Source organism: Sylvia atricapilla, chromosome 3, assembly GCF_009819655.1.
Source record: "Sylvia atricapilla isolate bSylAtr1 chromosome 3, bSylAtr1.pri, whole genome shotgun sequence".
In the NCBI taxonomy this organism is placed as follows: domain Eukaryota; kingdom Metazoa; phylum Chordata; class Aves; order Passeriformes; family Sylviidae; genus Sylvia; species Sylvia atricapilla.
The window spans coordinates 65,608,353-65,634,158 of NC_089142.1; the positions used below are offsets into that span (position 1 = coordinate 65,608,353).

The 25,806-nt window shown below is 40.8% G+C and overlaps 1 protein-coding gene across 1 annotated transcript in view; it reads right to left on the reverse strand.

Annotated features, from left to right (window-relative positions):
• Positions 1-25,509, reverse strand: part of SHPRH (SNF2 histone linker PHD RING helicase) — a 60,303-nt gene extending 34,794 nt beyond the window's left edge. Inside the window, exons 1-13 of the mRNA XM_066315632.1 lie at positions 25,359-25,509; positions 22,352-23,021; positions 21,866-21,995; positions 15,811-16,029; positions 15,413-15,491; positions 14,483-14,633; positions 13,030-13,135; positions 12,265-12,521; positions 10,223-10,918; positions 7,429-7,680; positions 6,552-6,630; positions 1,878-2,041; positions 1,538-1,794 (exon numbers count right to left, since the gene is read on the reverse strand). Coding sequence (XP_066171729.1) covers positions 1,538-1,794; positions 1,878-2,041; positions 6,552-6,630; positions 7,429-7,680; positions 10,223-10,918; positions 12,265-12,521; positions 13,030-13,135; positions 14,483-14,633; positions 15,413-15,491; positions 15,811-16,029; positions 21,866-21,995; positions 22,352-22,990 — 3,029 coding nt within the window. The 5' untranslated portion in view covers positions 22,991-23,021; positions 25,359-25,509. The remainder of the gene's footprint in view (positions 1-1,537; positions 1,795-1,877; positions 2,042-6,551; positions 6,631-7,428; positions 7,681-10,222; positions 10,919-12,264; positions 12,522-13,029; positions 13,136-14,482; positions 14,634-15,412; positions 15,492-15,810; positions 16,030-21,865; positions 21,996-22,351; positions 23,022-25,358) is intronic.
• Between the last annotated feature and the right edge of the window lie 297 nt (positions 25,510-25,806).

Here is a 25,806-nt window from a genome sequence, read left to right on the forward strand (position 1 = left end):
ATCTCTTTTGAGAGCTATTTTTTTTTCTCTGAGTAGATCTCATTTACTGCCTTCACTGCACAGGTGAGGAAAAATTTCATCTATCACAGAACAGAACATGCTCCAAACTCAGGTTTTTATTCCAGGCCCATGTCTTTTATCTATATGCTCCAGCATCAACTTTCTTATTTCAGTAAATTTCTCTTATTCATCAAAGGTCCTAGCACAGAGTTTCTTCATTATTCTCCTACATATATCCAAAGACAGGAACCAATTCTTCTCTCTATTCTGGGTATGTCCACTGCTGCAGTCAAGTTTGGTTCACAAAAAAATGGTATGTAAACAGTGCTGGGAATTGACTTTTCTTTGTACATGTGATTTCAAGAAAGACTTAATTTTCATTGCTGTTTTTCCATCAGTTACTATGCAGCAGCAACCATTCCACCAAAATCAACTCAGTACGAAGCCATTCCCACCACACTCTGCTCAGTTTACATATATTATATTGATACTACATTGGCTCATTTTAATGCAAATTATCTTGTATGATGGGTGGGAATATTGATTTCTCCTATGTCTGAGTCCTTGCTTCTACATTAGCAGACTGCTACAGTAAGTGCTACAGCACAGTGTCTAAGTATTGGTCTCTGCTCAGGTAGGTGCAAAGCCAGCTTCAGCTGCTTAAGCACTGCAGGTCCCCTGTACAATGAAGAGCAAGGAGTAGGACACAAAACTTTTTACAAGTATTGGAAGAGACTAAACAGAATGGATGAACTAGGAAAAAGTAGCAATAACACTGGCAGTGGTAAAAGTTGAATTTCTTCCCTACCTGTAGCTTAAAAAAGAAACACAGACAGTAATCTGAGAGTCTGGAATGGAAAGAGACTGTTCTTTCACAACCTCCCTCTAACTGACTGAAAAAGTAGCAGCTATATTTGACAATAAGACTGGAAACATGATTTTTTGTTTTTGGTCGAACAAAAGCTGAGACCAAACTGGTACTCGCAGAGCACTGGTGAGGGAAGATGATCTTGAAAGCATGCAAATAAAAGAGCATTAGAACAGCTTTCAAGTTTGGATCTACATTTACAAATTCTGCAACCTAAGATAACATTTTCTTTGAACTAAAGAATTATTGCATTCTGTTGATTCAGTTCTTTCATTTTTCTCATTCATGGACGTGAATTTTGTACGAGGCAAAAAAAAAAAAAAAGGCAAAAAAAAAAAGTGGACTTAATTTAAAACAAAAAGAAGAATCTGTTTTGTTTCACACTCAATCACTTACCTGCAACAGTCTAGTCATAGTAAGGTTAGAATGCCACAGGAGAATCAAATGCCTTCAGTACTATGTTCTTTAACACAAGAATTACACTAATTACCCCACTGTGCTGTGTTCAGCTTTTGAGGTCAGATCACCTTGGTGTGCCATAGTCGCACATTTAACTAAAGAAGCCTAAATTGGGCTTACTTGAGGACTGTACAAGAACTTGCACTGCTGGAGACAATTAGAGTTTTTCTTTGGATAAAGCAGGGCATTTAGGAAATGACAGAAATTCACCTTTTCTGCAGTGGCAGGAACTCTCCCCGAACAGCTTGTGGGTGACAGCAGGCCTGCCTCAGCCGTAACAAAGGGTACAGAATAGAAGTCACAGTCCTTCTATCTAGGCTACTAAGCTTAAGAGTCCAGTCCGAAATCTTCCTGAGTTTTGCCAATGCATCCTGGCAGCACACCTCGTGCTGGCGATGGTAGAAGTGTCTCTCCACAGGAGAGAAGTTAAGCCAGTGTATATTTTCTGTCTGAGGGGGGATTTGAATCTGAAATTAAAAAAAGAAAGTAAGTAATTTGCAAATAAAACTATTGATGTTCAGGAATTCTAAAATTCAAAACTTTTATTTACTTGGTCAATCACATCCTTCTTTGCTGATCTCCACATTATCTTCGCAATTAGACTGTAGAGAGGCCGGGGATTTTTCCTACAATAAGGTCGATACAGCAGCTGGTCCCACCAATGTTTGACCCAGTAAGGATCAACTCCAAGAAAAAGGATTAATCCATACAAATCTGCCAAGAAAAGAAAATGTTTCTCTTTTATAACTTTGCAATGTCTCAAAAAAATTAACTGTCATACAAAGACTATCAGGCATAAACCATCTCCATTCAGACCTTATCTTTTGCACTTGCCAGTCACTCCCTCAGCAAAATATTTAATTTCATGCAGGGGACTGGGTGGTGGAAGCTGGGGGTTCTCTCCTTTAGCTCATTTTTGATTTCCACACAACTTGAGAGAATACAGCTATTTGTGGGACACCTTCCTAATTTCAAGTTTAGCAGAAGAGAGTGAAGAATTTAAACCTATTCAGAGCAGAGGCAAGAGGCAGAAATTACATGATTGCATATGGTTAACTGGGTTTGCCAGGTTTTTCTAAACCAATATTGCTCAGCATCACTTCAAAGCCTGCTGTGAACCAACTGTCTGCTGCCCACAATCCTAGAAGGGGCTGCAATTCAGAAGAAATTTCGCTTCTCTACTAATGCATAAGAAATTAACAAAAGACACTTCAATTGTTTTCTTGCTAATTGAGAGAATGCATCTTGCTAATTCTGCTAATTCAGAAACTCGTCACTTTTTGGAATGAAATTTAAGAACATACTGACTTTAAACTTCTGTCTAAATCTTACTGGAAAAATACAGAAGCATTTAAATGCTGCCTGTGGATACTACAGAAACAGAGATATGTGATGATATCTTACAGTTCTTGAAAATCTGGTGGCTACATTGCTGTTGTGGTTTATCTGAGTTACGGCACTATTTATGTGGTGGTTTTACATTTGTTGAATTTGTTTGCTAACTGAGAGAGGATTTTGGGAGAAAAAGGCAAAAGCAGGCTCAACTGAGAAGCAAAACCAGATAGATTTTATTAACATACACTAAGAGACGAAAATAAGAAAAGAAAAAAACTCAACACAAATTAGTTTTTAAAACTAACCTTTTCTCTCACTACAAAATGTTCATTTTCTACAAAGGATGTAAAGAGGCAAAACGCAGAACTTCAGGTCAGTATCACTTATAAAACAGTCTTTTATTCAGTTTTTGAGAGAAAGAAGTCACTCCTGTGGTTTGGCAACTTTCACACAAAAGCAGCCCACCTGGAGGACTTCTGCAGTTGTGGAACTTCTTATATTTTGTAGCTTTTTCCACAATTACATATGGGCCACAGACTTATAGACTGGGGTGGCACTTTTTAAAAAATGAGCCGTTTAAAAAAAAACAACAAAGGATCTTTTTGAACTTAGGGAACAGAAATGGTCTTCTCATTTTTTTCACTGGCAGGTGGCTTGTTTTTATCTTTCTGTTCAGCTTTTTATGGGGGTCACAAAAATCACAGCTGCTAATTCAGTATCCACTCAGTTCATCACAGGTACCTTTGCTCAAATTCACAAATTAGATTCACAAATTAAATTCACAAAAAGATTATCCCGTTACTGTAATTCATAGGAGATTTTCAGCTTAGAACTAAGGCAACTTATCTCTACCACTTAAAAGTTACTCTTCTTGTACTGACTTTGAGACCTCTACATTGTCTCTTTACATGTCTCTAATTTGGCTTTTTCTTTCATCTCTGAGAAAGGGTTAGGGTTTAAAGTCTCAATTTGTGCCAGAAAAGAGTTAAAGCAGGCCTGCGTTGGTCAGGTGATCTCTGCCCTGACAGCTGCAAATATTCCAGAGCCAGGCAGGAGTGGGAAGGCTGATGGATACCTTCTCTTCCACCCCGCGATCTGATGGTGTGAGCCGCTAGCAGCTGCTCTCTTTAAGGCCCAGCACAGAATGGAAGAGATCCTACCCTCTCACCGGGCTAGGGGTAGAGCCGGCAGCCAGGGAGGGCCGGGACACGGTCCTGCCACGACCTGCCCCGATCCCCGCCGCGGCCCCAGGCACCCTCCGGCCCTGCCAGACTCCAGCCCGGCCTCCTCTGGGACAGTGCTCTGGAGTCTGGACACCCTGCCCGACTGCAGCCTGTCTCCTCTGGGACAGCGCTCTGGAGTCTGGACACCCTGCCCGACTGCAGCCCGGCCTCCTCTGGGACAGTGCTCTGGAGTCTGGACACCCTGCCCGACTGCAGCCTGTCTCCTCTGGGACAGTGCTCTGGAGTCTGGACACCCTGCCCGACTGCAGCCTGTCTCCTCTGGGACAGTGCTCTGGAGTCTGGACACCCTGCCCGACTGCAGCCTGTCTCCTCTGGGACAGTGCTCTGGAGTCTGGACACCCTGCCCGACTGCAGCCTGTCTCCTCTGGTACAGTGCTCTGGAGTCTGGACACCCTGCCCGACTGCAGCCTGTCTCCTCTGGGACAGTGCTCTGGAGTCTGGACACCCTGCCCGACTGCAGCCTGTCTCCTCTGGGACAGTGCTCTGGAGTCTGGACACCCTGCCCGACTGCAGCCTGTCTCCTCTGGGACAGTGCTCTGGAGTCTGGACACCCTGCCCCACTGCAGCCTGTCTCCTCTGGGACAGTGCTCTGGAGTCTGGACACCCTGCCCGACTGCAGCCTGTCTCCTCTGGGACAGCGGCTCTGGAGTCTGGACACCCTGCCCGACTGCAGCCTGTCTCCTCTGGGACAGTGCTCTGGAGTCTGGACACCCTGCCCGACTGCAGCCCGGCCTCCTCTGGGACAGTGCTCTGGAGTCTGGACACCCTGCCCGACTGCAGCCCGGCCTCCTCTGGGACAGCGGCTCTGGAGTCTGGACACCCTGCCCGACTGCAGCCTGTCTCCTCTGTGACAGTGCTCTGGAGTCTGGACACCCTGCCCGACTGCAGCCTGTCTCCTCTGGGACAGTGCTCTGGAGTCTGGACACCCTGCCCGACTGCAGCCCGGCCTCCTCTGGGACAGCGGCTCTGGAGTCTGGACACCCTGCCCCACTGCAGCCTGTCTCCTCTGGGACAGTGCTCTGGAGTCTGGACACCCTGCCCGACTGCAGCCTGTCTCCTCTGGGACAGTGCTCTGGAGTCTGGACACCCTGCCCGACTGCAGCCCGGCCTCCTCTGGGACAGTGCTCTGGAGTCTGGACACCCTGCCCGACTGCAGCCTGTCTCCTCTGGGACAGTGCTCTGGAGTCTGGACACCCTGCCCGACTGCAGCCTGTCTCCTCTGGGACAGTGCTCTGGAGTCTGGACACCCTGCCCGACTGCAGCCCGGCCTCCTCTGGGACAGTGCTCTGGTGCCCTGGCCGGCTTCAGCTTCAGCTTTTATATGGTTATTATCAAAAGCTGTCTTCCGTTTTCTGAGTGGTTAGAACTGCATATCAATCCAAAACTTGCCCTCTCATAGGTTCCTGTCCTTTCCAGAGAATTTTATGGCCTTATCAGGGAGATACTGTTTCAACCCATGACAATTCCTTATTCTGTTAGTTTTATCATAATTCACTATTTAGCTGAAAACATAAAGGCATTAACCAAATACATCATAGACCAGAGGAAGAAAAATCCTGAGAATCATTTCTATGCAAGAAGCAATTGTTTACCCAGAAGTTCTATCCCACTGCATTACAGCAACAGTGACACAGATTGAAATGAGTCAGCAGTTTTCATCCCCAACGTGACGGGAGCTGCCTTAGTATAGAGCCCGAGAGTCTCTCAGCATGTATTATGAACTGTATGACATTTCAGATATGTATTAAATCAACACTATCACACACAGGCCCATGAAGGAGTTCATCACAACACTAAAATCAATCACTTCTTTCCACAACTTTGCTTTATTAATGATGTAGTCTCGAAACTATTACATGTATTTATAAATCTATTTCAAAATTCCACAATGAATTAATCTAAAATATTGATTTTTACAACTTAGTATCTAAACAACAGCCCACAGATGCCTACACTGATTTATCCACTTTCAAATGCATTGCCCCAATGTGCATGATATATTCCAAAATCCATCGGGGAACACAGGGAGACAAAGCAGTTAGTCAGCTCCCTTTCTTTTATTCTATCTTTGTCTGAAGCCTGTCTACAGAAACTGAGCACCACACAAAAAAAGACAGGATAAATGTCACCTGCTAACATACAGCTACCTACTCTACACCTCTCAAATTTATTAGGTCCTTACACAAGGACTTGAGACAGTTTCATAAACTTTAGCACGATTTTTAGAATTTATACCCATAGCACTGGATGCCCATGGTAGTTCATACAGAGCTACGCAAAAGCAAATACAGCTTTGCTTGCCGTATTTGGAAGTCCACAGGATTCTGTAACCAGAGCAGAGTTTCTATAATAAAGAAGGGTTAATACTTATCCCCTCCACTAACAACCGACCTGAGTCAGCTATTAGACATAGTTTCTCTGCTCCCCAAAGCATTTGTCTAACTCAGGGAGACAAAAAGATTACAGCTCTTCAGTTTTTATACTGATGCAGTGATGCATATATTGATGGCTTTATTATCATGCTTAATAGTTAGAGCACCTAATGAATTCAGAAAAAACCAGCAGACAATTTAACTGCCTCAAAGCCCCACCTAATTATCAGCACAAGGAAATCCCACAGATTACACTACTCCATAAAATCTCACCTTCTAATCCTCGCTGCACAGGAGTGCCACTGACACACCAGCGATTGATTCCACTCAAACGGAGTGCCATTTCAGCAGCCTAATGAAAGGACATAGAGCCAATGGTAGGAAAGGAAAAACAAAGTAGAACACAGTCTGACAGCACCTTATTTTTGAGAAGTTTGAACTTCTTTTCAGAATGTACCCTTAGACCTACAAGTAGCATTGGTGCAACATTTATAAAAACACATACAAAAATTTTGATCTTTTGAGAAGGTAACTGAAAGCTGATAAAAGCCATGTCCTCTTCCAAGTAATCAAGTACAATTAAGCATTTCACAGAAGGCAAAAAAACCCACACCAAAATAAATTATGTTAAAAAAAAATAAACATTAAAGCCTGTAAGGCATTATATAAGTAGCATTTTTGTCTTCCTGTCTTGGGAAAAAAAACTGGACAAACACTAATTAAAATAATCCCCCCTGAAGACTATATCCCTTGAGTTTGCAGACAGACTGCTGACTATTTTAGCTTCTAGACCCAAAGGACATTATCTATGCCTCTGAACCACATCACGGAACAGGCTACTGTCTCATTTTAAACTATCAAACACTATACACAACATGATGACCTAGTTCTTTAAACTGTCAGTATAGATCACATTAAGTATTTTTTGAGCTGCATATACTTCAAAATCTGCCAAAATTCCAACAGGAGAACCATTTAATAGTAAGTATCTCCAACAGAAAATTCACTTCTGAAGAACAAGGGACAAGGACAAATTACATGAGTGTACTCTGAACATTAAAAGAGGAACAGGAAAGACTACTCTACTATTTCAAATAAACTTGTCCAAACATTTTCAAGTTAAATGAATGCATGACCAGGAATGTCATACCTTTGCAGTAGTGCATTCAACCATTTGTGCTTCATCGAGGCAGATCCTCCACCACTCCACTGCCACCAAGGGGCTGGGGATGGCCATGTAGCGTTTCTGGTTCCTGAAGCGGCGCCCGTCCTCGCTGTTGCTGTGGGGAATGTCCACGTAGTTCAGCTCGGTGCGCAGCACGTCATACGTGGTGATCACCACCTCCTGCTCAGCCAGCATGTGCGGCTGCAGAAAGCCGTGCTTCTTCACACCTTGATACACCTACACAGATTTACAGACAACAGCAAGGAAGAGACACTTGGATGAAAATGCTAAAATATCAGTACACCTTAATATGTGCAAGCTTTTAGCAGTGTTGCTCGTATAAAAAGAAACTATTCATAAAATCTGTATTCATATATATGGTGGGAAATTCATCTAAGTAACCTAATAAACACAGTTAGAGTCATGGATACAAAATTTGTATCCTTTTATGACTGCAAAACCTTTATTTCCTCCTTTGAAGGAGAGAGGACTTCATTATTTTCTACAACAGTTATTTGTTGTAACAGTTGTTTGAAGATTAAGTATTCTGTAATGTTATACATTAAAGAACAACATTATGTAAGTCACTGTTACATGTTCAGTCTTCTCCTCTCCTTTACTGCAGATGTATTACCTTTCTGCCAAAAACTTTACTCACTAAAATTTAGTGGATGATTCGGCAAAGACAGAAATATACATCAAAATATATAAAATGACATATAGAAATGTTATAGAAATGACATATAGAAATTTTATTTTACAGCACATAAAAATGTACATGCTGAAATATAGAAATCACACTCTGAGTAAAGTTTTACCTGCAGAGATTTAGGAGATGAAAAAAACAAAAATACCCTAAGTAAAAAAACAATCCCTGTGCACTAGCAGAAAACTTTCATATTGATGTTGGTTCTATTATCAGAAGTACTTTTCTTATCTCACTCATAATATTAAGCCAAATCCTTTTAGAAACATACAGAAGTTATAATAACTGCTCTTTACCCCTTGATGATCAGCACATGATTTCACTGTTAATTTCACTCTTAACCTTACTTTTTCTCCCAGGGGTAATCTTCCTCTACATTTGTACATATAGCAACAGTGTTTCTATCAACTGAAAGAAACATCTGCAGATAATTTCTTTCCATTCAGCCCCAGAGTGGGACAACAGAGCAACCCAAGTCATTGCACATGAAAAAGAGAGAAGGGGAGTTTGGAAGGGGAAGAAAAAAGAAACAACCAAAAAGAGCAGGCTCTCTGAAGCAACCAAGAAGAAATAAACAGCTGCCAAAGTCCAATGATTTCCTCAAGTATTTATGAATAAATTTTCTGGAGATTTATAACTTGGCCAAGGTTTGGTTGTTTTCACGGCAGCAGAAAAAGACAAACTGTCACAAAGCAAGACCTACTGATAAATTTTAATTTCTTGTTCTATTACATAAAACCATTAGAATTTCCCATGGGTTGTAAGCAGTTGAAGAGTAAAAAACACACTTCATATGCAATGCAAAAGTTGTTAACATGAGAAACTAATTCTTTGAAACATCTTCACTATTTTCATTTTTTACCAGAAAATAAAACAGCAAATTTTCATTTTGAAGCAACACTGAACACAAGTCTCACAGTTGGCAGTTAAAAGAAAATTAAAACAATCTTGAAGAATGGAAGATGTTACAGAGTTTAAAGTACTGACATTCAGTATTTAAACTATTTTATTGTTACCATGTAAATCTATTTTTGATAATTTTTATCAAAGCTGGTATAAACTGGGCTCTAGGCAAACCACGCGAGTTTTCCACACTTGTTACTTCCTGCATTAAATCTAATTGGACTGCTCACACAAATAGCACTGGAGGCCTGGAATTAATTTCTATATTGGGCAACTATATGTAATAGCCAAAGGTACCAGATATATCCCTGAATACAAAGTTATATCAATCTGCTACTACTTTGTTCAAAATACAAGTGATTGATGCTTTTCAAAGCTCTTGATGATTACAGAGGTTTCTGACTGCTGAAAATACAAGGGACAAAACTTGCCTGCATTGGTAATAAAAGACCCTTGAATACTGTGACAACTGTATTTCAAAAAGACCTGTACAGCCATTTTTACTCTAAGGATAATTAGGTTTATTCTAGTGACAGTTATTAGAAACCAAGTGAAAGGACAACACATGAATAAGTAACATCCTAATAAATTTGGCAGATGTTACAGAGACAACGCCCAAATTTTAACAGTATTGTTTTAGATTACAGTATTATTTAGTAAACACCGATGCCCAAGACTTCTTTTGTAAAGCTTGAGAATCAGAAATGCAAAACTACAGGCTTTACCTAAAAACCCATTTTTTATCTAGAACAAAAAGAGGAGCAACAGTCAAATAATTGCTTAAGTGCAAGCGCACAGTGAAACAACACTTGAAACATACATAGGACTTTTTAAGTTCCTTGGTAGTCTTTCTAACAGCCTTCCCTCTCAGAAATCACATGTTGCTGTAACTGCTCAAACATCTGCTTTCAGTTGCTACACAATCTAGTCCACTGATCTATCTGTCAGTGACCAACTAAAACAAAAAAAAAAAAAAATAAGAACTAGTTGCAGACTCTCTTTCTGGGACACCAATGCACCATGTAATGCCAAAGCACTGGTCTAGCTGCAAGAAATGTAGAACTCTGATACAGCAAAGACCTCTGAACTTTGAGTGATGCAGAATACCAAACAGGAAGCCTTGAGCCTCAATAAAGTAACTCTCCAGAATATGAAGCTATATAATCTTACCAGAACTCGAAGAGATGATGACCTTACATGCCTGTTGATCTCATCTACCCACTGGTGACAAATAGAACTCGGAGAAATGATCAGAGTCGCTCCAGTGGGAACTGGTTTCATTGCCACAAGGCAATGGGGACAGTAGAAGGGCCTGCTCTTCAGGTTCTCCTCTTTGTAGTTCACACATTCTACATGCTGCCACAGGTAACATTTCAGGCACTGCACACGAGCTTTGTAGTCAGCCAGCCCGAGCTCACCACAGATGCATTCAAAACGATATTCAGACGTATTAAATGGAAATACAGAACTGGTATGTTGTACGCTACTGCCAGCACGTTCATGAGAAAGTGAGGACTGGACCTTTGGGATTTCCTGCTGCACAGCAGCTGTAGTTTTAGAAACATCAACATCAGGATGACCGCTCATGTCACTGGAGACAAGGAGGCTGCCATGAAAATCAGGAGACTTTGGGACTACAGTTTCTTGCTTAAGATTTTTCTCTTCTACAGAGTTCCCATGATCTGCTTCAGATTTCCGGTTATTTTTACTAGTTGTACAATAATCATGTTCTTCCATGGCGATATTCTCATGTGAGGCAGCTTTCAAGACACTTTCAGATGTTACATCATTGTTTCTTGATTCTTTGGTTTGAGTTTTATCATCAACCAATTGCTTCTTCTGAGTGTTTTCTGGAGTCCTTGCTACCTACAAAGTAAATTTAACCAAGAATGTCAGACTTTACATTCAGACTTGACAATGATGTTTAACATCTACCAGTGCTACTTAATGTCTTCATTAACGACATAGCCAGAGGGATCGAGTGCACCCTCAGCAAATTTGCAGATGACACAAGTTGAGCAGTACAGCTGACACACCTGAAGGGTGGGATGCCATCCAGAGGACCTGGATAAACTTGGGAAGTGGGCCCATGGGAATACCATGCAGTTCAACAAGACCAAATGCAAAGTGCTGCACATGGGCTGGATGAACAGATGGAGACCAGGACTTCATACTGAGAAGGGCTTGAGAGTACTGGTGGGTGAGAGGCTGGAGACGACCCAGCAATGTGCACTTGTAGCCCAGAAAGCCAGTGGTGTCCTGGGTTGTATCCAAAGCAGCATGGGGAGCAGGGCCAGGGAGGGGATACTGCCTATCTATTCACTCTTGTGAGACCCCATCCGAGGTACTGCAGTCTAGCTCTGGGACTCCTAACATAAGGAGCATTTGGAACTGTTGGAGCAAGTCCGGAGGAGGGCCATGAAGGTGAACAGAGGGCTGAAGCACCTCTCCTATGAGGAAAGACTAAGAGAGCTGGGATTGTTCAGCCTGGAGAAGAAAAGGCTTCAGGCTAAATTATGGCCTTCCAGTACCTGAGGGAAGACTATGTAAAGGGACTATTTACAAGAGCATGTAGTGACAGGACAAAGGGCAGTAGTTTTTAAAGAGAGAGAGTAGGTTTAAACAAGATATTAGAAAGAAATTCTTTACTGTGAGGTGGTGAGACACTGGAACAGGTTGCTCAATGATGCTCCAGCCCTGAAGTGTTCAAGGCAGGTTGGATGAGACTTTGGCAATTTGGTCCAGTGGAAGGTGTCCCCATGGCAGGGGGGTTTAGAATTAGATGACTTTTAAAGTCCCTTCCAACCCAAGCAATCTTCTCCTCACCTTTTTTTTTTTTATAAACATATAAACACATCAGTACATAGATATTAAACATTTATACCAATTTCTTGTTTAAGGATTTGGTTAATGTTTACCAGTGTTTTAAAAATAACTTCACAGTAAGAACAATATGACTCCCAGTGACACTATTTTAAAAGACTTATGACAGATATAGTTAATATTGTAGCCACAATTTTTATCTACTTATGATTTCTGCTTCTTTATTTATAAGTGTCAAAGCAATTGTTGCAGTTTTCTTCATTTTTACCACTAAATCAGTGTCACTGGACTAGTGCACGCAGACAGCACAGCTGAGAGTAGCATGCAATTAGCAGAAAAAAACCAGCCTTTGCAACATTCTTTGAAGTAACTACGGCAGCATGTTTTACCTGCTCTTTGCTTCTTTCTCGCTTTTTCTGTTCCTTGTAATTCTTTCCCAGCTTGAAAGACCCAGCCAGACCATGTCCTTTAACTTGTTCCACCACCTGTTCTGCAATTAGTTTTTCTAGAGTTCTTTTGAGAAGCCGCCTATTTCTCTGCGTGTCATACCTATACATAGAACTGATGTACTTAAATATTGCAATAATGGATGCTCCTTTCTTCACATTCATTTCCTTTACAGCTGCTAGTATCATTACTCTTAAGCCTGTATGAAGAATTAAAACAAAACAACTTATAGCTTTAGATAAAAAGAAGTGACCTCACAAAGTGTGTACTAAGGCAACTCTAAATAGTGTTCCTCTAAAAAAATGCACATAGGCAGCAGTTTTGACAAGCTTTTACTCGACGCAGCTCTACAGATTGCTGTTCTAAAGTGACTCTAAAACAATGTTGGACAGCAACAGAAATAAATCACTCAATTTTCTTACGGAGGCATAAAAATACAGCTTATTTTATTTAAATGCATTAACTCTTTTACAAAGACCTCTAGTTACATGGAGCTCTGTACACATGGAGCAGAGAGTTCTGAGTTAGTAACTTTACTCTGAACTGTGAATCATTTGTTTGCAGCATGCAATCCTACATGACAGTGCTAAGCAAAAGAATAATTTCATTCTGAAGAAGTCAAGAGTAGCCTTGAACTCACAGTCAGTGGCCAATATAAGACAATGCTAAAAGCAAAACGTATTTTAAAAGTCATCAGAAATACTTACTGGGATACTGTATTTTTTCCTTTAATTTAGGCTCCATTTCCTTTGGTTTTTTCTTTTTATTTCCTTCTAAAGGTTGAGGTGGAACAAAGAAGTTCACAAGCTTACCCTAATGCAGACAACATTAAATAGTTATTAGCTGATGTCTCTTCATAGTCACTCTGACCTTCATTAATCTCCTCTTACATTTGAAAGTAAGCATGAGCTGCTATAAATGTATGTTCTGGTCTAACTAATTTGCTCAGATAGCTCATTTTAAATTACAGTGGCACATCATTCAGTTCAGTTTCCTGGTAAACCCTAACAAACATAAAGAGCAGCTCTGAAAGCCTCCTGGGTCCCCCACTGCTTTAGCATTAAGTTGTAGGAATCAACAGCTGTCAGTGGTTTAGGTTCCTCATGGGGGAGGAAAATATATATTTAATATATAGCTAGATATACAAAAGGAGGTAAGCAACATAGAAGAAGAGCCCTAGTCAGCTGTATAAAAAGTATGTTTCTCCTTTTAGGGATTGCCTCCCAAAATTTTACTCTATTATTAGAGTAATATATTAGCTAAGATGTCTGTCCCAACTACTTACATCATGGAACAGTCTCAGTAACTCCAGCTCTCCAAAAGCTCTGGTCTTTAGCTATTGTTGTCAGTCAGTGTCCAGACACTTTAGTGCTTATACTCCTCTCTTTGCACTACTCAACACTGACTCTCTCATATATTTAAGAATTATTTTATTCTAAGAATTGAGGCCTTTAAACTGATAAAATTACAAGCAGGCAGGAGGTCACTATGATAAATGTACAATTAAACTGGCTGCCTTGATTTCCAAGGGATGGAACTCACAAAGTAGTAAAAGTTTTGTTAAAAATAATGATTCTTTCCTTTCAGAAAGAATTATTTGGTTTAGTGGATGTGCCAAGTTTTCACAGCATGTATGATGAGGAAAGTGAAAAGATGGAAAACTGTTGCTAAATAAGCCCATTTATTATATGAAATAGAAGGAGAGCAGAAATCTTCATTCAGAACATAAACTGTCCCTATTTTAGCACAGAAAATGTGTCTAACGTGTCTAAAACGTGTCTAAAACGTGTCTAAAACGTGTCTAATGGATGTTTGACACTCATCAATACAACAAAGTGAAGGAAAATGACCTCCAACACAGTAAACTACATTATGTATTTTTACACTCCTGAAGCCTATCCTAACTATATTAACAGCACAGTTGCCTAATAAAACCACTGAACAATGGCAAGAATGGCAAGAATCAACAGCTTCTCATGCACACTATTCCACCATTAATGCTGCCAAGTATCATGTCCTACTAAGGAAAAAATTTTCACAGCAATACAGTTTTAAATATGGACTTCTATAAACCAGAAAGCAACAAACTCAAGAGAAGTGCACTTGCATTCATTCTGAAAAGCATTTTCTTCATAGTAACTCTCAACCTGGTTTCCTTACCTCGGGTAATGTCAGATCATCTTGTTTGACATCTGGTCCAGTATGATTCAGAATAAGAGCCAACACTTCTACTGTTTTTCCAAGACCCATCTCATCTGCCAAGATACCTCCAGGCCACTGGGGTCCAGCAGTTGGATACTCACGGATAATACTAAAATTCAAGTATATTCCCAGTGAAAGTCAGTAACTACAGAAGGTTGTGACAGAGAAGCATGAGTTTAAGGACACACAGCATAGCTCCACCAAGGCAAAGTTTGACAGGTGAGGCATTATCTTTTATTAGTTAAGCTGAGACTAACTAAAACTAGCAAGGTTTTTGGGTGTATGAACCTGACCAAGACAAAAAGGCATACCAGAATTTTTAGAATTTTTTCACCTCCTAATAGGCCTTGCCCTTCTAACCTTAGCATATCATAGCATTAGTCTCAAAACATTTGAAATATTTTTATATTCACATGTGAAAAAGATCTGAAAGATACATAGGGAAAAATAAAAAGCAAACTAGCAATCAAAAGCTTCTATTCTGACCAAGTTAAGAGAAAAGAGAAACAGATTTAGTAATGCCATATCTAGCATTAATAAAAAGCATTATACTGCTGCCTTCCTTTGGGCTTTAAAAACATTGGCTCAGAATACCAATACTATAAGTTAAAAAAATGTTAATATTAAACCACTCAATTCCTGACATTTTTAATGACAAACTTTAATAATTACTTCTTCAACTTGAAATCTACATATTTGTCTGTGCATTACACACTTCAGTTTGTTCTTTTTTTTTCAAATTAAAGGTATCACTGTTAAAATTCTTTAGTTGCTAACGGAAAAAAAAGTTATGGAATACCTTATATCCCGCAGGATAAAGCTACCAATATGGTTTTCATGAAGTACAACCCTGAGGTTTCCCCAGAAAGAGTAACTATAAAAACGTACCAGCCAGTAAATGGATTATAGTAGATTTTTACTCCGTCCAGAGTGATCACCTCCCGCCACAAGAAGTGCAGTGCATTTTCTATGGAGAAAGTGTTCAGGTTACTATGATGAAGTTTCTTTATTAACAGCACACTCCTTAGAATTATTTAGGCTTTCTGTGACATTAAGAGACGAAAAGCTGAAGTCCATCTCCACAGAGCTTCTCAACCAACACAATACATCAACTGCTGTTCAGCAAGACCTAGCATATCATTTTGTGTATTACCCAACAACAGCTTTTATGAAAATACTACTGAAATAATTCACAAAACTGCTAATCAAACAGCAAGGAAACATTACTGCTGACAATAAAATTGCACTTTCCTCAATTATGCAAATTTTCAAATCCATATACTTGCCACTGCTTGGAGTACTTGCGTGGTTCTCTCGGTGAAGCATCCAGTTCACAGCCTCACTTTGGTATGGCCTCAGAATGGGAATTAATGCAGGATGCTGCACATCCTTTCTCAGTAATTGGATATCCTGCTGATGGGTGTGCCTTACAAAGTCATAAAGTTCTTCAATATTTTGTCGTTCTAGTTCTGTGTCAGATTCTTCCTCATCTTCCTCCAGCTCATCTGCATACACCAAATAATTCAAGACATCAATCAACTTGGGACAACATTTCAGTAAATTCTGGAGCAACATATTCAGTTTACACATATGAAAACAAGCAAAGCAAAGTGTCATTTAAACATATGCCATGACTGCATCTGACTCAGCTAGCAGCAGAAGCAAACAATGAGCAGTTTAATAACTGAAAAAAAGGAAAACATTGCAACAATAACAACAGCAATAACAATAATAGTAATAGCAATGAAAAGGGAAAAAGAGAGAGATTAAAAGAACCCAAGATATAAGTGATTCACACAATACAATTGCTCACCTCTCACTGATCAATTCCCAGCCCATCTGCAAGTGGCAACTGGTGGCTCCCAGCCCATACCCACCAATTTATAAACTGAGGTTCATGTTGTTCTCTAGTGTGAAATACTCCTTTAGCTGTCCTAGCCATGCTCCCTCCCTTCCTGTGCACCTGCAGAGCAAGGACTGAAAAGTCCTTGACTTGGGGCAAGCACCCCTCAGCAAGAAGTAACAAATCCTTGCATTACAAACATTATTGTCACAGTGAACCCAAACATGTGGCACTGATCAGCTACTAAGAAGAAAACTAACTCTATCCCAACTGGAACCAGAACACCTAAAAGTTAACAGGGTATGGTGATTACAGATGTACACATGATCAGCAAAGCTCTTTCTTTAGAATTTAAGTATTGAAAGACTTTCCACTAAAAAATTCTAGTTGGTACAGAATCACAAGTATCTCATGCTTCTGATTTAAATATTGATAAATGATCTTATAGAAAGGAGAAAAGCTAACCTTAATTTATTCATCTCTAGCAGCAGGACAACATGTAATTCTCACCACTTGCATCACTACAAAAATTCAGACAAGGAATACTTTCAAAATTAAAAACCTACCTCAGGAGAAGTAAGCACCCTTTGGGACAGAAGACCTACCCTTCTTTTCTACCCTCTAGGAAAGAAGGCCTTGTACTTATGTATTTTTCACATAATTTGGATATATGGGCATACACAGAATTTAAACAATGTAGAACAAAAATTCATGAAAAATTCAAGGACTGGTGTTCCGGAAAACAGATATGAGACAATGGAAGACTTGGAGGCCAAGTTTTAACAGTGTTTTAGGCCTAAAATTAAAACATCAGTATTAAAAAAAAAAATACAGACCAGTTCTAACCTTAGCTAGCATTAGAGATATATTCACCCTGCAGAATTTTTATATTGAAAAAACCAACAAAAAGAAAACAAACAATCAACAATCTTCCAAAATCAACAATCTTCCAAAATAAGAAGCAGGTCAAAGCTATCATTTTCAGCATAAAGTGACTTTAAAGTATATTTAACATTCTAATAAAACAGCTAAGGGCTGGCACACTTAAATTTTAATCCTGATGCCTTGAGCTAACAAGGAAGAGAGTCCCTGGCAAAAACCAGAAAGTTTTATCTTAAAATTAGGTTCAGGAGCTGGTATTAGGACTCTCTTTCAAAAAAAGCAAAAGCTTTCTTTCATTCAAATAGGTGGTGAAAGTGAAGAATGATTGCCAAAACAAAAGGAGGAAATTATACGCCATCAGCACTTTCCCTTAATCCTTCGAAATCAAAGGAACAATCCCAGTGCTTCACAAGGGAAATGAGAATACTGAAAGACATTAATATGTAGACTGAATATGTAGACTTTCTACATATTCATGAAAACTATATATATGACTTGTAATGTAAAGAAGGCAATCAGAGGGCACATGTGGGGTTATTAATGATCCAGCCAAATAAAAAGAAAGCACTCAGCTTTACGTATTAAAGAAACCATTCAAAGGGATCCTTTAACACATACCCTTCACTTTAGGAAAAGAACAGAAAATTAAAGTGCTTGCAAAGTATAACTTTGATCAATAAATTTGATATATAATAACACCTATCATTATACTTGCTAAAATAAGTCTTCAAATCTCACATTTTTAAGCATAATAAATTGACTTCTTTATAAACTAAGTCTATCCAGAATTTTATAAGAGAGCAAAGACTACAATATAATTTATTGTAAGCAATTTTTAAAATACAATTAGATTTTCTGTACATACCTTTTTTATTTTGTTCGTTCTTTCAGAGATTTCTTTTTCATGATTAAATGATTCTACGTACCACAGGGATTTTGAAAAAGATGCTAGGGAAGTTTATCCCTATCTTAGTTATTTATTAAATACTGAATATTTAATTATGCTTTCAACCATTTCAAAATGTAATTCAGTTACAGAGATCTCATCTTAATCTTTTTTACATTTGAGAAACAGATGGCATCTGTTGTACTATCCAAAAATTCTGTTCTCTGATGCTTTTCAAGTGCTCCATTTAATTCTTTCAATGACTGAACTACAGTTCTGCTACTGCATCTGCAGTAGGATCATTACTTTTCCAGACTGCAGTACAATCATATCTGCAATAATCAAAACAGCCTAGATTAACGGAAAACTTGTTGCCTCACATGTAGTAGTTAATAAACATAAAATACCAAAACCATCTTTGTAGAAAGAATTTATTCTTTTTAAGAAAATTGAAGGTGAATGGTATATGATAAAAAGGTAAGATGGCAGAGAACATCTGGCTGAACAGGCAGATTTGGCTGAGACTCAGGGAAAACAGAGAGTTTATGACCTTTGGACAAAAGCGCCGGCAGTACAGGAGGACTACAATGATGTTGTGAGGTTACTGTATCCATTTTTTTTATGCTGGAGCATATGCAGAGCAGAGCAATGAAGCTGGTAATGGATCTGGAACGCAACTCTTACGAGGAGCAGTTGAAGGAGTTGAGGTTGTTTGGAGAAAAAGTAGATGAGGGGGAGACCTTAGTCCTCTCTACAACTACCTGAAAGGAGGTCATAGTGAGGTGGAGGTCAGTCTCTTCTCCCAAGTAACTGAACATGAAGAAATGGCCTCAAGCTGCACCAGGGAAAGGTGAGATTGGGTAACAGGGAAAAGTTCTTCTCATAAAGGATTGCCAAGCATAAGAACAGGCTGCCCAGTGAAGTGGTTGAGTCACCATCACTGGCAATATTTAAAAGACATGTAAATGTGGCACTTAGGGACATGGTTGAGTGATTGACTTGGCAGTGCTGGGTTAAAACCTAAATGATTCAATGATTCCATATTAAATATTTTATCACTTTTTTTTAGATTACTTAAATGCAACTATGCTATGCTTGCCATAACACATAGTTCCTGCCACAAAGTCTCAAAACCATCTAGCAGGACACTAACAGAATTAACTGAGTACAGTGAGGAAAAACATATTAAAATTAAATGTAGCAGTAGAGAGGTCACATCCCTTATTTGTGTAAATCCTTACACACAACCCCATCAGCATGAGAATTTGCTCAGCAGTGGGGGGACCAAGAAGCTTCATCTTGGAATGTTATTGTATAGATTTCACTTTAGATGAATATTGGTAAGTGTTAAAATACATACTTAAATGTAATTTTACAAAACCTCAACTAATTGTGTTTAAAAACAGGTGGAATTTAAACAGAGACTAAGTTGTTAGAAATGTTTAAGAGGAACGCATTCATCAGCACAGAATCAAGGCTGTATTATTTTATGCTACATCAGTAAGTTCATGCTCAAAAACTGTTAGAAAATGAAACGAGTTCCACAGTGCATAATCACCTGGGGTCTTCCCTCACAAATACTCTTCATTTCTGTGGCATACTTTTTCTGAATTCAGAGCAGAGCATAATGCATACTATGGACTTACATAGTGGTTTAAGGACCGTGTTTTGTTCTTTAACACTTTCAGGATAATTCTTTACTTTTGATTTGGTTTCACTGAACATTAAGTTGATGCATTTACTGAGCTATACATCTACCTATTGAACTGCAACCCTGCTTGCAACAGTAAGCAAAGAGGCTATAATTTTTTTCTTCTGCATTGTTTTCTATTCATCTATTGAAGTTCTACTGAAACTCCATTGCCTAGTCTGCTTACAAGCTTTCAGTTGCTCTTCATCTTTATAATGCTGAATAATACATTTTAACATTGTTGATACCATTTCACCAATCATTCTTTCTCTCAAGGCATTAGTAATACATTAAGCTGCACATGCCTTTATAGGACTTGACTGGTGATTTGCAATTGTTATTTCTGTTCTCTGTGTCAGCTATTTTACTTTGTCATTTACATGGCATTCATTGGTGTGAAATCAAGACTCTATTATTTTATTTTACAGCACATAAAAATGTACATGCTGAAAAACAGTCAGAATCTTTACCAGCTGGCAAAATAGCCCCTTTATGAACTTAAGCTGCTTGTATAGCTTCTGAAAAGTTAAGGCACGACAGCCCAACTGCTCAGATCCACATTCTTGCCCCAGTAACTTGGAGGGGCATGTCTTCTCTTTCAGAAAGTGCCTCTTCACCTGAAAGCTACACTGAACCAGGTAGTCCATATGAACACATCCTCTACTGTACTGAAGACAAATGTCCCAGGTTCCAGCAGAAAATTACTTTGGATCTTAAAGTAAGCCACCACTCATTTCTTCATTATCCCTTTCCCCAACTCTTCCACAATGAGAAGACATGCAGAGAAGAAAACTCTGCTTTCTGCTATAGCATTACTCTTACTCCAGCACTCTGTCATATGCCTTAGACATCTCAAGTTCTATGAATTCTCTGGCAGCTATTCTGCTCCTAATGCATTAATGATAATATATTTTTCCTAATGTATTTAAAACCACTGCTATTCATTCTTAGACCTTAAACTCTTTATTCTTCAGACCTCTAATTGGATCTGATTTATTGTGCTTTCAAACCTGAACTGGCATATTTGTGTCAGTCAGACTTCAGTATTTGGAAGGATGATTTCTTAAGTGCAGTATCTTCCCCATTTACGGAGCTATACTGGCCCATCCCTTGGTACATCTCAAGTCTTTCCTCACAGTTGCACGTTTGTTCTTTGTGGCAGGTTCAGATTTTATTCTGTTAGCTCATCCTTTTAGCTTCTCTTTAGCAAAGTTGCCAGATTTTTTATACAACTCTGCCTTTTCTAATTAAGTGCAGTCATATTTGGGGTGAGTGCTAGGCTTCTGTCACAAGAACACAAATTCTGTATACTACAGTCACTGAATCAGTTTTCAGCCAAAATTTTGAATCAGCTCTACACTGAGGAACGAGACAGATTGGTTGAGTTGTTTAGTTGGTTTCTCTACCAGCTTCCTAAGACATCACACCATAAAGCCACTGTTTATCACCCTATAAATCTGTATTACTATTAAGTGTAATCTGGCAAACATATCTTTAATTCTAAAATGATAGCAAGGCCCATGTTTCTCAGTTGGTAATGGTATATTCTCAAAACTGTCATCACGTTGCATTTTGTAGTATTTTACATTGTAGCTGCTTTACAACCAACAGAAATCTATTGCTGCAGTTGTGTGATAGGCCCCAACCTGGGAACAAGTTTTCCAAATTTAATTCTTGGTTCTTTTACACTGTTCTTGTATAACTTGGACAAGATGTTGTTGATCTGTTCAAACAACCCCTATGAACCAGTGAAAACTGTATTTACTCCCAAAAAAGTAAAGACTCAAAACATCTCTATGCTTCAGTACCTGTAGAGAAGAATTATCACCTCTAATTTCAGCATAAATGAATTAGCATGTGATTAATGGCAAGATAACAGTATTGAGTGAATTACCTAATAACACTGCCTGGAAAACAAGAGTTGCTCCAGATGGCAGGAATAACTACTATTTTCCCTTACATTTACAACTACATTTACCACTACACAAGACAAAACTGTTTCTGTTTTCTGTTCATCAACAATCAACTTTATTGCATTACCTGGAATTAAAAAACTGTAAAACTTTTCCATGAGTTTTTGAATCATCTGATTAGCTTTTTTAGGTCTTCCACCTCCATCACTGAGAAATTCTGGTTTACTAAGCCCAGCTTCAAGAAGGTAAATTCCAACCTGAAAAGGTTACACATTTAAAAATTTAATTAGCTATTAAACTGACAAGAAAATTATAAACAAAAGAGTATGAAAAAAATAACAGTGGTTTGAAAATTGACAGGTACAGACAGATTCTGTGATGCCTTCAGGTAATACATTGCTAATGGTGAAAAAATAAAAATATATTTCTAGGAAAAAAAAACCATACTGAAAACATTATAAAAGCATGTAAAAACTATACATTTTCATCACATTATAAATACATAGTAGCTGCCAGACTTTGTTGTTCAGATGTTTTTATTTTATATTTCAAACAAAGAAAAAAAATAAGAGAAGAACTTTCAAAATGCAAAACAAGTATAATGAAGGCATACCTTTAAAGCCTGAGGCTCTCCAGGTCTTTGATAAAGTCCAATTATCTTCTTCTTTTGCAACCATCTCAAGCCTTCCAATATTTCACCACTTAAAGTTGCTTCCACCAGAATACGTTGTTCATAAGTGCCCAGGTATTCTTTTGTTTCATTACTGTGCTCCTCTTCACTTCTTTCATGAACACAAACCTGCAGCTCATCCTCAGAGTCTCCTCGCATTAAAGTAAAGCTCCTGTCATGGAATTTGTCAGTTAGAATTTGCTCAGAAGGGAGATGAAGAGCAAATTCTCCCAACAAAGCCTTCCAGGACCCATCTGCACGGTATGGCAAGACTATAATGTTCAGCTGTACAGACACAGGAGTCAAGATGGAACAACAGTCTTCTTCATCGTTAACTGTCAAAAACTTAACAGATTTTGAGCCACTGCCTTCTTTCCGTACAAGATCTTCATCAGTGCTATCATCATTTATAACAATGAAGGGTGCAGAAGTGCTTGGAACTGGGATATGGTCCTCATTAGTTACTTCATCATCTAATGCCACCACCTCATTTCTCCGGTCTTCGTGCATATTCCAGCAGAGCTTTTTCTTCTTCTCCTCATCCACTTTGGACGGAGGCGCACGTTTTCGGCGACTGCTCATTTTGCCGTTTTCTCAGCGGCACTTTCAGTATCTGCAAGGTGAAGCACATCAGTCAACAACAGGCATTACAAAACCAAATGCTCACACTGGCATTTCACTCTGCAAAACTCTGGGACACAAATATATGCCCTATGCACTCCTACTGTTCAGAATTATTAGCTTTAGAGGGGCCTCTCCTATTCCTGTGCCATCACACAAAGCTGGACACAAAGCATTGTCTCGTACTAGGTCTTACAATTTTGCCAGACAGCTATGGACAAAGAAAAAAAGTGCTTCACTTTAAAGCTGTTACTGAGAGAATCTTGTGCGACAGATCTTAATCAAGAAGCAGTGGAATCCTTCAAAGATGGAGGTGGAGGGAGACAGCAAGAAAAACCCAAAACAAACCTCCACAAACAAAAGTGCAGGAAGTACAGGAGATTTGGGGGTGAGTGTGGGGTAAATACATACAAAATTCCTCTTTCCTTTCAAATCCTACATAAAGCTGAAACTTAAAGCAAACTTGACACATGACTAGTCTGAAGTTGCCACTACATCAAATATGGTTTAGAGCCCAACCCATCACCTTTTGACCTTTGAAGTCCCCAGTGACCTTGCTACAAGTACTGAATAATTTTTCCCAGGAAACAGTGCATCCTGGGCCCTCTTCTGCTTGCAGGAGTGCCTTTAGTTAGTTATTGTGTATTCCAGGAGGACCAATCAGCAAACTAAATGCAGAGTCTCACTGATAGTGACTAACTGCAAACCTAAGTCAAGATGAACATCCAACTCCTCAACTGAACCTGGACACAGAACAAATTTTGTGGAAAAAATACAAGAAAATAAAGTACAGCTGCTAAATGGTATACATGAAGAAGCAAATTATAGAATATTAGACCCATCTAGGAAACTAATAACTACAGAGCCCAAAATCACATGCTCATAATTAAATACTCAAGCAAGTAGGAACTTCTTATTAAGAAAAGATTTTTTACACGGAGCCTGAACACAGCAATAGATCTGTGACCTCATATTATTACACTTTGTCAGTATAGATATTTGTGTCAACTCAGCTTGTGCAAATTTTAAAGGAATGTAGAAAGATGAAAGTATTTCAAGCTACTAAATCCGGTACCCCATATCCTAATGTTAAAGAGGCTTATGCTGGAACACAGCAGAATTCCTGTTAGTGAATAACTTTAGAAGGATCATAGAAAAAAACCCTGAAAAACATAACAAACAAACACTAATTCATGGAAGCCGAAGGAACTATCATGGAATATACAAATCTTGCTGTGTTTGAAATTCAAACACAGAATCAATAAGGTTAGGAAAGACCTCTGACATCATCGAGTCCAACTTGTGACTGAACACCGCCTTCTTAACTAGCCCATGGCACTCAGTGCCACATCCAATCTTGCCTGAAATACCTTCAGGGATGGTGACGCTAGCATCTCCCCGGGCAGCCCATTCCAACGTCTAATCACCCCTTCTGTGAAGAAATTCTTCCCAAGGTTCAATCTAAACATTCCCTGCGAAGCTTAAGGCCATTTCTTCTCATCCTGTCAGAGTTGTTCGGGAGAAGAGGCCAAACCTCACCTGGCTACAGCCTTTCAAGGCAGTTGTGGAGAATGACAGTCTCCCACAACTACACAACAGACTTAACGGAAGGAAGGGCGAGTTTTCCGTAACAATGCTCATGCACACGGAACGATGCTGACAGCACTCGAAGCAAATCCCGACGGCGAACACACACTGCACTTAACCCAGAGGCAGAACGGTCCCTGGGTTATCCCGGCCTGCGCCAGCCCGGGCATCGCACTCTAAGGGACAAGGGGGAGGGAGCAGCTCCGTGAGAGCGGGCTCTGCTCACGGCTCCTGCGGCCACAAGACGCCCGTGCCTACGAGGGGAATAAGCAGCGGCCGCACCCGGGGCAGGGGAAGCGGCCGGGGCTGTCTGCAGAGGCTGACACCGCCCCCAGGGCCGGGGCCTCCCGCACCGCGCTCCGCCGCAGGGACGCGGACAGTCTCGTCTCCAAGGAGGAAAGTGACTGGAAGCACGGGAAGGCGAGCCCGGCAGCGGGATGCGATACCCTCGGCAGCGGCACTGCACCACCGCGACACCTGCCACCGGTGGGCTCTGCGCGCCTGCGGTGACCCGCCGCCGGCCCCCGGGCACCGCGCAGTCGGCCCGCGGCATCCAGCGCTACCCACGGCCACTCGCACAGGCCTCGGGCTGCCCGGCCCCGCCGCCGCCGCCCGCGGGACGGCCGCCGCGCCCCGCAGGACGAGCAAGGCGGGAGCAGCAGCCGCTCCCGGCCGTAGCGGCGGGCGGGGGCGGCCCCGGGGGCGCAGGGTGAGGGGAGCGGGCCGTGAAGCGCGGACGTACCGGAGCGGTGACGCTGCTGCCCCGGCGGCCGCGGCTCCTCCCGGCTCGGGCGGGGCCCCCGCGCGCCAGCGGCGGGGGGCGGGCCCGGGGGGCGCGAGACCGCACCGCCCCTGGCCGCGCCGGACGGAGCCCCCGGACAGCGGGGCTGGAAGGGGAGGCGGGCACGGCGGCGCGCGCACACCCGCGGTGGCCCGAGCGACAGCCAATGGGCTGCAGGAACCGTGCATCTGCCCCGCCCCTCCATGACATCAGCGGAACAAAGAGACGGGAAGACCGGGAAGTAGCGCAGGCGCAGTTGGGTGCGTCCAGGCGAGGGGCGGAGTTAAAGCGGCGGTGCCCTCGGTGGGGCGTGGGTGAGGGCGGGGTTGTGATGTCGCGCGGTGGGCGTGGCCACGGGGCACGCGGGCAGGGGTGGGGCGTTGAGGGGTGGGGGCGTGGGAACCTGGGG